Here is a 15,284-nt window from a genome sequence, read left to right as displayed (position 1 = left end):
AGTAGACTTCTGTAAAGGTCTGGGTCATTGCTATGTTATAAAGCAAGGGTCCCCAAACACTGGCCCTGGAACCAGTGCCAGCCGCAGAGAAAGGGTAAAATGTTTTATTTTGATTTTTAATTCAACAACATTTTTGACCGCTCCTCTTTGAGTTATTGTGTTTTGTAATGTGCGTGACCTTCCCTCAACACACACTCCTACCACTGGTCCAAAGATAAAATTGTTTAACGTAAAACTGGTCCGTGGTGCAGATAAGGTCAGGGGCCACTGGTCTAATGGACTTTTAATGAAATCCTGGAGTGTGATTGGATGTTTTTAGTCAACACATTTACTGTGACCCTGTTTTGATAACACTTTATAGAAGGTAACGCATGTCCAACCACGAAGAACGGGACCTGCTCGTTCCCACGACGTGTCTGAAACTGAGGAGACCTCGGGCAAGCTGACGGGCCAGCTCCGAGGTCCCCGAGACAGGCGACGGTGGCGGCCAATCAGGAGTAGACTCCACTCAGAGGCGGGGACTCCGCTGTGTCCTTAGCCAATCATATTCCAAAACAAGTGCACCTCGCGTAAAGATGAGAGACGAAACTTCACCCGTGACTTTTTATTTATTTATTTTAAACCAACACATTCTATATCACACTGCAGGAGTTTGAACGTAACGGTTTTGTGACTCGACGAAAAAAGGGAACTAAATGAAAACACTTCTCGTTTCTCTTCCACTACGACGTCTTTGATTTGAATTATTTTTCTTTTCGTTTATTTTTAAAGCAGACTGCAACAGGCAGAACTATATGTACAGTTCTTCATGAGGCTGTTAACAGTGCACGTGGTCCTGAAAGATAAAACTGCTGCTATCAGAACGAGTGTTTTTGTTTACATTCTCTACAGAGGCACTTCAGTGTTTTTACCACAACATTAAGTAAACCAACTACACTTTGTGTTTTATTTATAAAGTTCTTCACATGTTTACATGTCAGCTCAGACGACTCGAACTCAAAACTACAATAGTTTGTTGAATTTTAATTTTATTTAAAGAGCTAAAACTAAGGCTAATTGGAATTCCACCACTGTTTTAGTGATGAACATCGACCACAAGGTGAGGCCATAGAATTCTAACAGAAAAAAAAAATCGAACTTTTATGCAATTGTGGTAATCGGTTAAAGTGCAGCTTTGACAACTTCCGGTCTTCGATGCGACATGCACCCTGTCAGCTGAACAGTCCTCCTGGTCAAAACCCTGACTTGATATAGTAAAACATTGAAAATTATCCAACTAGATCCCTGGAAAATTAATTCTCATCAGTATTAACTAACAGTGTCATTTAGGGAAAGTAGAAACAGTACAGAAAGGCTGAACCACTGTTTGTTACAATAGTTAATTTATTGCCAGTACACAGAAGGGTCTCTTCTCAGTAGTATCAACAACTTTTTCTGGTGTGACACCACTTTATGTAATGTTGGCATAAAACACAGCAAAAGATTAGATTAGATTAGAAAACTCCTATTAGTATCACAATGGCGATACTTACAGTCCTGAAGTAGCACAGAGTAAAAGGTTAGAAGTAATTAACAGGTGAATAATACACAGCTATATCAAAATAGTAGTTATATTTTGTAAGTTATTACCAGGATATAGGGTGTTTTTATGTGGCCCACGAAGAACAAGGCAATTAGCTAATATTAATTCAAGTTAATTAAATTATACATAGCTGAAATAATCGTTGATTTAACTATTTCAATTTAAGAGTGAATATCAATGAGGACGTTGGGGGTGGGCTACCCGATGAAGGCAACGTGGATCACGTGGTTACATATGGCAGCTGAGTAATTTAAAGGACCAATCGGTGTTCAGGTGAGGATCTACTGAATTCTAATTAAAGTCTTTATTAACTGATGTGGATCTGCCGCCCGCATTTCTCACGAGCTCTTCAATCACTTACAGCAGGCAGCAGACTGTGTGCTGCAGCACCCCCCCGTGGCAGAACCTAGTCCTCGTTTCGTCGCCTGAAGCGCCAACTCGAAAGGATCCACAACTGCCGTCTGGGTCGACAGTTCAAGCAGATACAGAGAATTAGAATTTTAAAACCCACTTACTGTAAAGTGTTACACGATAAACAATACACGGTTTTAACGGATCCGACAAAAATCTGTCTTTAAAACCATGCTCCAGGGTGAGTCAAAAAGTCCTTGTGTGTTCCTACTCTGTTTCTGCAGGTGTCTGATCTTAATGATTTAAACCAGTTAGGACAGGACTTAGACCAGTTTTCATCATATATACAGTACCTTCAAAAAGAAGTGAACTGAAAGAACATTTGAGGAAACTGGAGGGAGAGACAGTTAAGGTGGAGCAGTTTAAAAATAAAGTTAAGAGAGTTTGGATGGAGGAGAAAGAGTAGAGATGATGGGTGAATGATGGAGATGGAGCTGCCAGAAAAGAGGAGAAGAGGAAGAGACCAGAGAAGATCTGTCTATGTAATGATGAAGGACATGAAGACAGCAAAGTGGGCAGGAGACACAGGGTGAGGTGGAGGTAAATGAGGAGGAGAAGAAGAACTGACAGTGTGTAACACACCATCAGTCACTGGTTGTTCATTTCACAGTAGCTGTGCTTTTAAGCCGAGGCCACAGGTCTTTTATGACTATTATCTCCAACATACGTTTGGAGTTTAGGATAAAGTATCTGAGGTCTGATTGCAGCGTGGAGAAGAAGAAGTCCAAAGTTTAACATGAGGGAAATGAGTGACATTTCACAAAGTTTGAAAAAGAACCTCATTCTACCATAGTAGAAAGTATCGATGCAAACTGCCCTGGGATAATACATTGTACTACATGTTGTGATTGGAAACAAAAAGAACATCAAATCAATGCAAAAAACATTGACTTGATGTGTGATGTCCATGTGTTGTGACACTGACCTTAGGTTTGACTCCACAGGAACCTCCAGGGGGCTGGAATGTGAAGTCATCGGCAAACCTGGAATGGGTGAGGATGTTGGCCAATTCTCCATCCACTGCCACTACTTCACCAACCTGTTGAATACACACAAATTCAGAACAGTGTAAACTGCCAGAGACAAACACACGGCTGCAGGTCGAATGCTGCATCTACAAACCTTAAATCTGTTCTGACAGTCAAACTGGAAGCTGTCCTCTACTCCAGTGATATTCCCGTTGTATATGACCTGGCAGGGCCTGGTGTCTCCTTTAGGGACCTTGAACAGGCGGTAGGTGGCAGAAATAAACCTGTAGTCACCTGTTTTTGCAGAGCAGAATAAAATCAATAATCAATGTTTTATTTACTCAGCACCCAAGAGCCATCCTTTGGATTATACCTTTAGGAATATTGTTTAGTTGGAACACCACTGTGTTGGAACAAAGTTAGCTCCAGATAAATTATGACCAAATTCAATGGTCCTTTATTTGGATACCATTATCATTACCAACTGAAATTGTCTTGTGTACCTCATTACCAACTGAAATTGTCTTGTGTACCTCATTACCAACTGAAATTGTCACCTTAAATAGAAAATAAAGCATCTAACCCAGAATGTCCTTCAGCTCCTGCTTGTCCACAGTGACCACGTGGGCAGTGACCAGCCGTGGAGGGCTGAAGCCCACTTCCTCAGCAAACTCCAGCAGATCCTTCCACCACAGAGCTCCACCCAGGCACTCACCTGTGCACATGAAGGACATTCTATCATCAGGTCTCTGTGAGTATGGTACGTGTGTTTGCAGATTGTTGATGACACACACCCCAGAGCACCTTGTTGTTTTTAATTTCCTCCGTCAGTCTTCCATTGCTGTAGATGTCGCTGAAGTACAGCTCACCTCCGTCCTGACAGACAAACACGATTATCAAGTTTACACTCAAGAGTTGGTCCAATTTTGCCACATCATGCAACTGTATTCCACAGCCTGTCCCAATTGGTGGTTTTTTTCCCAGAGTCCAATGCTGGTAGATTTTTCAGAAGCACTGAAAGACTGGAGACAAAACTCTTACCACCTGTGTGCTCCAGCTTCACTTTTTCTCCAATCTTTCTATCTTCTAACTTCCTGTCATCCTCGGATCACATTTCCTGTCCCACCTCTTTGTCATTGGCTGAGTAATCATGTGGTGCAGCCTACTAAAGTGGACATGGTATGGTAAAAGGGAGACACCATGCCAGGTTTCAAATGTACCTTGAGGACACTGTAGGCCTCAGCCAGGACCTGCCTCTTGTCCGGAGAGAGGTTCACCACACAGTTTGATCTAAAAGAAGAAGAGAATCCATTTTCACTTTATCAGATCAGAGAATTTGTTAAGGTCCTGTGAAGTGAGGCGAGGTGAACCCTATCTTACATGATGATGTCAAAAGAGTTCTTCTCCAGACCTGCCTCTGTCAGAGCCTCAATGTAGCCCTGGACAAAAGTGACATTTGGCTTTTTGTAGCCAAATTCCTGCATGTGGTAGTCCACATATGTACGGGCCACTGCGAGCTGGAGAAGAAAACAGACGATTGAGAATCATCAAGTATGGTGAGTCACACAAAAAAAAAAAAAAAAAAAAAAAAAACCCTTTTCACATCTTTCCACTAGATAAAAAGAAGCTGAGCTGGACAACCTGGTCCTCCGTCATGTCAATGCCAGTCAAATGACCTTTCTCCCCGACCAGCTGACTCAGCATGAAACAATCTCGCCCTGTTCCACTGCCCAGGTCCAGTATCCTACAGCCCTCCAAACATTCTGGTACAACCAGGCCACAGCCGTAGTACCTGACGTACCAGAGAGAACCAAATATCATCAGTACCAGTGCAGTAAGAAGAAGAGCAAAACTGAGAAGAAAAAGGAAACTAAGTCGAGATGTTACATCAAATAACATCAAATGACACGCAAGTGCATTTCTAGAAAATTATCCAATTTCATTTAATTTGTCTGAAAACTGTTTGTTTTAAAATCTATTTACTGCAAATAAACTAATTAAATATGCCCATGCAACATTAATAGGCAGAACTATTAAATACTGTTCCACTAGGTTGAAGCAGATGGCTATAACATTTTAAAAAGAGACACGGAGCCATTAAAAAGTGTCTTTCTTCAATTCCTGCAAGTATTTCAGGTCTGTTTTAAATCAGACTTGGGCCTGTTTAGTCCTGGTTTGTGCTGTGGAATATTTCTAGTGCAAAATATTTATATAGGAAACACGGCATTAGAGTGATATATAAAATATTTATAAAAAAGAAAAAAATGATAGGAAACACGGCATTAGAGTGATTTATAGTGTAGATTTAAGTCAAACAACCAGAACTAAAACAAACCTGTCAGTAATTTCAGGGTGCACTTTGCCCAGAGCCTGGCGTATGAAGTGAGGGACGGGATTGGGTGGAGCCACGCAGGCGCTGGTCTGCAGGTCTGAGGTTTTCTTCACTATCCTGCCATAATAATCCTGCAAGTGAAAATCTGTTCATATTTGATTTAAATTCTTTTCACTGTCCATCAACAAAGTGGAGGGCACAGAAAATGTCCCCACAATTGACCAGATGTGGCCATTTATAATCCGAGTGGCCAAGGAAAGCAGAACCAGGTTAAAGAGGTTTGGCTCCAACCCGTGGTCATGTGCTGCATCACATCCTCAACTCTTTCCAGTCCTGTGTGATTAATGCACACAACGGCTTTTTTCTTTTCTTTTCTTTTAGCTCATGTCCTAGGGTGAAGTAACTTCAAAGTAACTTCTGGCTGTTTTCCACGTTCTTAACGCTTCACAATGCTACACCCGTTTCTTCTAAACAGACCAGACCTGTCATGGTTATAACATGTCAGAGATAACACAACAACTGTAGATTTAGCTTTGACTTTGGCCGTTGTCTCTGTAGCTAATGCTGCTGTGGTTTTACCTTGACGTCAACGTGGACGGTGCTGTCAACGAAGTTTCTGGAACTGAAGATAATAATGACAGGAAAAAATATGTATCAGCAATCGACATTACCTAGCAGTTTACCTTCCTCATGTCACTAACGGTTAGCCAGTATGACATAAGTGACTTATTTACACTTCCAGAAAATAAAACATGAGCAGAAATACATATTTATGTATTATACAAAGTCTCATTTCTGTCGCTGTCTCTTACCTTTCTTCCTCAGCCATGGTCTCCTCTGCTGACGTCATTTTATGGCGCTGCAGACGAAGTCCCCAGACTGACAGCGCCGTTCACACTTCATTTCCTGTCTTACACTGCCCTCTGTTGGTCACTTCTGGAACGTAGTAGATGTAGTTCATTCCGTCATTAGTACATTAAAGAATAAAAACCCGGCACATTAGAGTATAAAGAGCAAATGCAAAAAGACCGTTTTAGTTTTAAAATAATGTACTGTCCCAATTGCACAACTGTAGTAGCTATAACTTTAACATTGATTTAGCACTTGTTGGCATTTACAACAACAACAACTACAATAGTAATATTGACAACAAAAGTAATAATTATAATTATAGTGCAACAAGTAGAAGAGGACAGAATAGAAAAAAGTGAGAACATAAAAGTCAAATAATTAGATCTGTAAATGACTCCAACCAACAAAAAGACTTAACTAAGAACCACCTTTTGGGCTATAATTCTATATTAAGTAGAAAACAACACTGTGTCACAACAAAAGTTGAAGTAGCATCGCTGATCTTTATGGATGTTCAAGCTGGAACTGTTTCCAGGGTGGAGATGAAAAACCAGGGTCAAACAAAGTCCTCCTGGGAAGCCAAGAAAATGAGAAATGGTCCACATTCCACAGTAACAATGTACCAAATCAAAGGTCATAGAGTCAACGATATATTCCTAAATGGTCTATAACATATATCAGTCAGAGCCAGATCTGATCCTAAATAATAAAATAAAAAGCCTTGAGGCCTGATTTGACCTGTGACCTTTAGTAATGACCTGAAGAGCCCTTTTGACAAGCTCTAATCATAAAGATGAAGAGCTGTCATAAAAACAAATACAAACACTTTATTTAGGATTTTATTTTGCTGTTGGACTCACTCAAGAAAGACCCAAAGACTGGAGTTGTTTTCTGTATGTAAATCAGTTTATTGCAGGAAGACCACTGGACACAAGGCTGCTGTCTGTGTCCAGAGGTCGTCCATGTCAAAAATGAGGATTTACAAACAAATTCAAAAGACATGAGCATAAAACAACATGAATTAGCTGCAAACTAACCTCTGAAGGTCTATCTTCTAAATACTACGTAAAATCTGAAATATCAAGTGCTCATCAGAAGACTACGACGGAACATTAGGGCCACACTGACTATAAAAAGAATCTACAATAATAAGAATGGCCAGACTTTAAGGTAATACGGTCACATGTCTGTGAGAATAATGTCCGGCAATTATGAGAATAAAGTCGTAAGTTTTCAAAAAAAGTTTAAAATTAATAGATGTATAATAAAGTCTCAGATTTGCGAAAATAAAGACATATGTTTATGAGAATTAAGTCATTTTATGAGATTAAAAGCGTAAGTTTATATGATGTGATTTCTTGGGTCACCTTCTGGCTCATCACCATCACAAATGTTTATACTAATATTTTATCCTAATAAATTTGACTTTACTTTGGTCAACTTACAACTTATTTTACCTACTTTATTCTCCACAAATGTACGACCTTAATCATGCTTTTCTTTTCATTGTCAATGTGGCTCTTAATATTCTGTGGTAGAAGTGAATTAAAAGTCTTTGTGGTCCTAAAAACCTTTTCCTTTCATATGTACAACCTCCTCCCACACATGAAGTTGGCATTTACAACAACATCAACGATAGTAATATTGACAACAAAAGTAATAATTATAATTATAGTGCAACAAGTAGAAGAGGACAGAATGGAAAAAAGTGAGAACATAAAACTTACAACTTATTTTACCTACTTTATTCTCCACAAATGTACGACCTTAATCATGCTTTTCTTTTCATTGTCAATGTGGCTCTTAATATTCTGTGGTAGAAGTGAATTAAAAGTCTTTGTGGTCCTAAAAACCATTTCCTTTCATATGTACAACCTCCTCCCACACAGTGCCTTAAAATTACACACAAATTAAACTCAGTGAACAACAAGGCATGCAAACCTTCCAAAAATATGTTTCTATAGAAACCCTTCCAGAAAAGACAAGTCCTCGCGTGGAGGTGGAACGCAGCACCACAGTGCCCTCTTGTGGCTACAGCTAGAAAAGTATCGACGTCATTATTTTATCAGCATTTCTATTAACATGAGAATCCCTCAAGGTAGAGAAAATAAAATAGGAAAATTAAAAACAAGAAAAAAAGAAATCCTCCACATCTTTGAAAAACATGCTAGAAATAAGTGGCAATACTGTTGACAAAAGTGCGTTGTTTGTTTTTGTTTGTTTTTTGGCTCAAATACAAGCAGGAAACGCCACAAGATTAGGTTTTTAATTTTCAAATACAACAGACAGCACAATAGTTCAAGCGGGAGAAACGTTGACTGACTAGTATATATGTCAACATGAAAGTGAATCCCCAATTTAACATGCACAGGGATCAGGCTGTTGAGAACCATTTTCACTAATATGAGACACCCATTGGCACTGATAAACAAACGTGGCCACATATTTCCAAACTATTTCAAACACATAAATTATAAATCTAAGTCAAGTCAAATCAAGTCAGTTCCCAGTACTGTTTGACTCATACATACAGTACAGTACAGTACAGTACAAAGCGGCGAGAATTCACTCCACAGCAGCCAAAGGCCTGAAACTGGAGCTGACACATAATCTTTGAATAAATTAATTCATAAATAAATCAGGATTATATCTGACAGTTCCTGTGAATTTCTTGGATTTTCTCCATAATGTGACGCATGCACACATACTGTTCACATACAAACATAGTGCTGCGGTACTTTTTGCTAGTAGACTTCTGTAAAGGTCTGGGTCATTGCTATGTTATAAAGCAAGGGTCCCCAAACACTGGCCCTGGAACCAGTGCCAGCCGCAGAGAAAGGGTAAAATGTTTTATTTTGATTTTTAATTCAACAACATTTTTGACCGCTCCTCTTTGAGTTATTGTGTTTTGTAATGTGCGTGACCTTCCCTCAACACACACTCCTACCACTGGTCCAAAGATAAAATTGTTTAACGTAAAACTGGTCCGTGGTGCAGATAAGGTCAGGGGCCACTGGTCTAATGGACTTTTAATGAAATCCTGGAGTGTGATTGGATGTTTTTAGTCAACACATTTACTGTGACCCTGTTTTGATAACACTTTATAGAAGGTAACGCATGTCCAACCACGAAGAACAGGAATACGAATTCATCAGTGATTTGTGAAGAGAATAAAGTCAGTGAGAGTGTCTGAGATTAAAGACGACTGCTGAGTCCGAGATAAATTTAGGTAATTCCACTTCTAGTACGTGGCCCATGACCTGGATAGTAGCACTATAAGACAGTCAAGTCGTTTACTCTTGAGAAGCTGTGAGTAACTACCATAGTTCATGCACACGTGTTCTCTACAGGGGCAATGTTATCAAACCTTATTTTCCTGGAGAACAGCCTAAAAGACGGACAACTCCAAACTCTGAGTCTGAGACCAATGTTGTCCAGGTCTCATTCCTATGAGTCTTCCAAACATTTTTTGGCCTACAACACAAAAAGCACCCTCAATCACACAGACACACACACACAGTGGACTCGACTCCTCAGTCCGAACCAACGCCTCGTCTTCCTAAAAGACCCTAAAAAATACTTTTGGCTTCAAAACGTAACATGTAATTCCAACTGAACTAAAAACGAAACCACTGTCTATACAGCACGACAGCTGGACTGTCTAGAAAGGAGCTTTAGCTTCAGTTGAGCCACCCTCTCACAATATATTTGTCCCATAAAGTGACAGTGCTGGAATCGGTTCCAGAGAAAATCCTTTCCTAACATGGATTCCGTCGCGGGACTTTACAATGCCACATCTAGGTGGACAGGAAATGGAACAAGAATATTCTCTATGACACCAATAGTGTTAGACATCTAGATCCTCTCTGTCAGTCTGAAGCTAATCCTGACTGGTGGCTACAACAGCATGCTACACTGGCTGCTACTCAGCACAGCGAGTGTGTCACCGGCAGACCAAAATCACTAACGTAAAGCGTCACTGTCCACGGGTGGCTTGGCTCCGCAAGACCGATCCACTTATGCATATAAGAGTCCAGTATCATACAGTATCAGCTAAAATCACTAAATAAAAGCCCTGGCTTATTTACAGAGAAAGACTGTTGTTCACCTAAAAATACTCTAAACTGTGTGCTTTGTCCAAACTTGTACAAAGAGTCACGGATGGTCCAGCTGTGACTGCACCATCCTTCCGTCAGCCCGTCAGACACAGTCTTTTACACCAACGGCGGCCTGACGGCGTTAACACACCGCCACGCTCCTGTTCTTCAAACCCTCAGTCCATGAGACCATTGGCACCAAATGCTGCTGGTGGAACTTCCTGTCAAAGCCACTTCTAGAGTCCAGCCAAACCCCCGACCTCTGCTGCCCACCCCCTCCGTCCCCCTCTCTCTCTCTCTATCTCGTGGACTTTTGTACTGCACCAAAGATAAATTCTATACATCTCTATTTCTATGTGGAATAAAAGGAAGGTAGGACTTGGTTCTGCTGCTGATGTTCTCGCCATCAGCCAGAGGAAGGAGTTGAAGTAGAAGAAGAAGAGGAGGAAATGGGACAGGAGGTGGGGGGTCAGTGGATGTCTCTGCACATGGGAAGGTTGACAAAGATGAAGACGTTGAACTCGATGAGGATGGAGAAACACAGAAAGATGGCGTACAAGAGGAGACAGGCCAAGCCCAGCCGACGGTCCAGAGTCCATTTGTTTAAATGGACTCCCAGAACCTGCAGGTGAGGAGAGAGAAATAGTCAAGGTAGATCTGTCGCGCACTCCGCCTCTATCCATCTTACAACTTCGTAAGTACTACAGTACTTACAGTGACAAACACTGAGGCCAACAGGAGTCCGACTGAAAAAATCAGCCCTTTGCTGTTCAGATGAACCTATAAAGACAGTAGCAGAGTTACTGTGTGCTGAACTAGAGATTTTCAGCCCGTCATGAAAACCACCCCATCTGTCTCTGTCCACAAAGACAAAGATAGAACACACAGTAACACTTTATAGGTAAAAGGTAACGCATGTCCAACCACGAAGAACAGGAATACGAATTCATCAGTGATTTGTGAAGAGAATAAAGTCAGTGAGAGTGTCTGAGATTAAAGACGACTGCTGAGTCCGAGATAAATTTAGGTAATTCCACTTCTAGTACGTGGCCCATGACCTGGATAGTAGCACTATAAGACAGTCAAGTCGTTTACTCTTGAGAAGCTGTGAGTAACTACCATAGTTCATGCACACGTGTTCTCTACAGGGGCAATGTTATCAAACCTTATTTTCCTGGAGAACAGCCTAAAAGACGGACAACTCCAAACTCTGAGTCTGAGACCAATGTTGTCCAGGTCTCATTCCTATGAGTCTTCCAAACATTTTTTGGCCTACAACACAAAAAGCACCCTCAATCACACAGACACACACACACAGTGGACTCGACTCCTCAGTCCGAACCAACGCCTCGTCTTCCTAAAAGACCCTAAAAAATACTTTTGGCTTCAAAACGTAACATGTAATTCCAACTGAACTAAAAACGAAACCACTGTCTATACAGCACGACAGCTGGACTGTCTAGAAAGGAGCTTTAGCTTCAGTTGAGCCACCCTCTCACAATATATTTGTCCCATAAAGTGACAGTGCTGGAATCGGTTCCAGAGAAAATCCTTTCCTAACATGGATTCCGTCGCGGGACTTTACAATGCCACATCTAGGTGGACAGGAAATGGAACAAGAATATTCTCTATGACACCAATAGTGTTAGACATCTAGATCCTCTCTGTCAGTCTGAAGCTAATCCTGACTGGTGGCTACAACAGCATGCTACACTGGCTGCTACTCAGCACAGCGAGTGTGTCACCGGCAGACCAAAATCACTAACGTAAAGCGTCACTGTCCACGGGTGGCTTGGCTCCGCAAGACCGATCCACTTATGCATATAAGAGTCCAGTATCATACAGTATCAGCTAAAATCACTAAATAAAAGCCCTGGCTTATTTACAGAGAAAGACTGTTGTTCACCTAAAAATACTCTAAACTGTGTGCTTTGTCCAAACTTGTACAAAGAGTCACGGATGGTCCAGCTGTGACTGCACCATCCTTCCGTCAGCCCGTCAGACACAGTCTTTTACACCAACGGCGGCCTGACGGCGTTAACACACCGCCACGCTCCTGTTCTTCAAACCCTCAGTCCATGAGACCATTGGCACCAAATGCTGCTGGTGGAACTTCCTGTCAAAGCCACTTCTAGAGTCCAGCCAAACCCCCGACCTCTGCTGCCCACCCCCTCCGTCCCCCTCTCTCTCTCTCTATCTCGTGGACTTTTGTACTGCACCAAAGATAAATTCTATACATCTCTATTTCTATGTGGAATAAAAGGAAGGTAGGACTTGGTTCTGCTGCTGATGTTCTCTCCATCAGCCAGAGGAAGGAGTTGAAGTAGAAGAAGAAGAGGAGGAAATGGGACAGGAGGTGGGGGGTCAGTGGATGTCTCTGCACATGGGAAGGTTGACAAAGATGAAGACGTTGAACTCGATGAGGATGGAGAAACACAGAAAGATGGCGTACAAGAGGAGACAGGCCAAGCCCAGCCGACGGTCCAGAGTCCATTTGTTTAAATGGACTCCCAGAACCTGCAGGTGAGGAGAGAGAAATAGTCAAGGTAGATCTGTCGCGCACTCCGCCTCTATCCATCTTACAACTTCGTAAGTCTGTACTTACAGTGACAAACACTGAGGCCAACAGGAGTCCGACTGAAAAAATCAGCCCTTTGCTGTTCAGATGAACCTATAAAGACAGTAGCAGAGTTACTGTGTGCTGAACTAGAGATTTTCAGCCCGTCATGAAAACCACCCCATCTGTCTCTGTCCACAAAGACAAAGATAGAACACACAGACAGTCGCAAAGTACTGTCCTGAGGTCGACACTCACATTGGAGCCGTAGTCGATGCAGAGCGTTTGCAGCATCCATGGCAGACCCAGGCCCACCAGGATGTCAAACACGTTACTGCCTATGGAGTTGGAGATGGCCATGTCTCCCATACCTGAGACCACAGGGAGGAGCGAGGTGACAGACTGTCAGGGAGGCTGGGAGACCAATCCTGAGTGTGTGTGTGTGTGTGGTTTTGTGTGTACCTTGTCGAGCCACTATGACACTAGCCATGCAGTCAGGAACGCTAGTGCCAGCTGCCAGAAAGGTGATTCCCATGATGACGTCAGGAATACCGAGCGTGAATCCAATCACAGTTACCTGTGATGACAGAAGATTCAATAGAATAAAAACGTGGAGCGCACATCACCTGCTTAACAGAGACATTCATTTTGCCGTCTTAGTCTCGAGGGGTCGAGAGGCAGGACTGCCACTAGATGACGCCATGTTTGATACATATAATGTTCCATTGAATAGGTTTAGCCTATTCGATGGGACTATTTACTGTACATACACATGCACATATATATATAAATACATTTCTGATAATATACACCTATATATATTATATATATACATAAATGTTTATTTAGATTTTGGCTATATAAACATAAATATATATTCACATATATGTATATATATTTATATATGTCAATAACAGAGCAGTGATGCAATATTACATATATAACATAGAGTATCAGCAAAAGTCTTTGATCCTTTGAGGTCAAAAACTATTACAACCAACCAACCATCCATATAACCCAACCAAAAAACCAAACTGCCCTTTCACACTGCCACCAACAACAGTTTGCTGTTACACTCCTCCACCTTCGCACAAACTGACAAAAGACCCCAAACCAGGAAAAGATCATGAAGGAATGAATCCAGCTCTATCACAGAGATAACAACAAGGGAGAAAAACGGAGACGGAGGGGCAGGAGCCACCAGGTCCGGAAACCATGAAGTACCAAAAATTAGCAGATCTAAATGACGACCTCATAGCTGAGAACACGATGGAGGACATTATTCTGTCGCCCTTGGAGGGTAGAGCGGGAGATGAGTCCACGCCTCTGTCCTCTCCATTTTTGAAGCCTAGAGAGAAGCAGCTCTACAGGTTCCTCATCCTTACGGTCCGCGGTATCTTCAACAACACCGGCACCCTGACGCTCCTGGACAAACACACGGTGGCCACACACATGAAGCATCTGGTGGAGCTGACAGTTACAAAGTTCACCCTCAGAGACAGGCCCATCCCAGAGGTCAGTATGTACAAGTCTGTGGCAATGGGGGTCACCAGCGAGCTGAGGGCCAGATTTGAGGGGAAGGTGAAGCACATACTGCTGCTGTCAGATCATATCATGATGCACTTCATCGCCGACTGCATACAGAGGCACGCTAGCATCGAGATGATGCGGATCCAGAAGAGGAGCTGCACCACTTCCTGCATGATCGTCACCTACACCGTCATTGCGTTAACCATCGTGGGCATCGCTTTAGGTTTCAGTCTGGTTTAACCTATGGACAGTAGGTGGTATCAGACCGCCTTCATGAAAGTAATGGAGATGATGGCCTGAGCTTTTACTCCTCTGCTGCAGTAAAGAGGATGACATTTGATGACAAGAGCCAAAAGCCAACAAGAACCAAAATCAAGGTGCAGTCCCAGGAAGTTTAAAGTCATCCCTTCCAGAGATGTCAAGTCTCAAGGCAATTTACTCAGGTCCAAGTCAATTTTCAAATATATGTATTCAAGTCCAACTCAATTCTTAACTCTTTGTACGTAAGTCTAAGTAAATTCTTAACTCTTTCTACTCAGGTCACAATCTATTCTCAAGTCTTTGTACTCAAGTCCATGTCAATTTCCAAGTCTTAGCACCCAAGTCCAAGTCCAATTCTCTAGTCTTTATACTCAAGTCCAAGTCAATTCTCACGTCAAGAGGTGCAATACCAAGTCATGTCTTGAGTCTTTTGTCCCAAGTCCAACTGGCTTGTCTGATTCCTGTGTAGCTTGCTGCTACGTTGGTCAGTGTTTGTTTAAATGCATTCAGCTAAATATCAGAAACACATAAGAAACACTCATAAGACTGTTCACGAGTCCCAGACCTCAAGTCACATGTGTTTGGCAGGTGAGTCTAAAGAAACCCGAGTTGTGTTCAAAGCCCCTCAATTTTTTCCAAGCCGTCTCATTCTAGACGATTGTGGCCCCTAATTTTGATGCAAACCTGCAAGCCT

The 15,284-nt window shown here is 41.9% G+C and overlaps 3 protein-coding genes across 4 annotated transcripts in view; all 3 read right to left on the bottom strand.

The window, feature by feature from the left end:
• Positions 1 to 1,218, bottom strand: part of cnnm2b (cyclin and CBS domain divalent metal cation transport mediator 2b) — a 34,331-nt gene extending 33,113 nt beyond the window's left edge. For both annotated transcript variants that reach the window (XM_008317355.3, XM_025058538.1), the window contains exon 1: positions 394 to 1,218. The gene's annotated coding sequence lies outside the window, so the exon portion shown is untranslated. The remainder of the gene's footprint in view (positions 1 to 393) is intronic.
• Positions 1,219 to 1,365: 147 nt separating this feature from the next.
• Positions 1,366 to 6,221, bottom strand: as3mt (arsenite methyltransferase). The gene is made up of 11 exons (XM_008317356.3): positions 6,106 to 6,221; positions 5,873 to 5,915; positions 5,297 to 5,424; positions 4,603 to 4,753; positions 4,342 to 4,478; positions 4,182 to 4,251; positions 3,756 to 3,837; positions 3,545 to 3,676; positions 3,116 to 3,255; positions 2,919 to 3,032; positions 1,366 to 2,043 (listed from the first exon to the last, which is right to left on the bottom strand). The coding sequence occupies exons 1-11, from the start codon at positions 6,141 to 6,143 to the stop codon at positions 1,936 to 1,938; spliced, it is 1,143 nt and encodes a 380-aa protein (XP_008315578.1). The 5' UTR covers positions 6,144 to 6,221; the 3' UTR covers positions 1,366 to 1,935.
• Positions 6,222 to 11,135: 4,914 nt separating this feature from the next.
• The window catches only part of slc24a3 (solute carrier family 24 member 3), a 31,875-nt gene continuing 27,726 nt past the window's right edge, over positions 11,136 to 15,284 (bottom strand). Inside the window, exons 18-22 of the mRNA XM_008317357.3 lie at positions 13,805 to 13,817; positions 13,262 to 13,376; positions 13,058 to 13,170; positions 12,848 to 12,913; positions 11,136 to 12,759 (exon numbers count right to left, since the gene is read on the bottom strand). Coding sequence (XP_008315579.1) covers positions 12,607 to 12,759; positions 12,848 to 12,913; positions 13,058 to 13,170; positions 13,262 to 13,376; positions 13,805 to 13,817 — 460 coding nt within the window. The 3' untranslated portion in view covers positions 11,136 to 12,606. The remainder of the gene's footprint in view (positions 12,760 to 12,847; positions 12,914 to 13,057; positions 13,171 to 13,261; positions 13,377 to 13,804; positions 13,818 to 15,284) is intronic.

Source organism: Cynoglossus semilaevis, chromosome 9 (genome assembly GCF_000523025.1).
Source record: "Cynoglossus semilaevis isolate Cse_v1.0 chromosome 9, Cse_v1.0, whole genome shotgun sequence".
Lineage (NCBI taxonomy): Eukaryota > Metazoa > Chordata > Actinopteri > Pleuronectiformes > Cynoglossidae > Cynoglossus > Cynoglossus semilaevis.
This window is presented reverse-complemented; position numbering and strand designations above follow the sequence as displayed.

Excerpts from the sequence above, each read along its gene's own strand:
- as3mt (XM_008317356.3), bottom strand. The coding sequence starts at position 6,143 with ATGACGTCAGCAGAGGAGACCATGGCTGAGGAAGAAAG. Across the intron at positions 4,252-4,341 it reads AACTCTTTTGACATCATCAT|ATCAAACTGTGTGGTGAACC; the intron begins GTAAGATAGGGT and ends TTCTTCTTTTAG. Across the intron at positions 3,677-3,755 it reads AAACAACAAGGTGCTCTGGG|GTGAGTGCCTGGGTGGAGCT; the intron begins GTGTGTGTCATC and ends TCATGTGCACAG.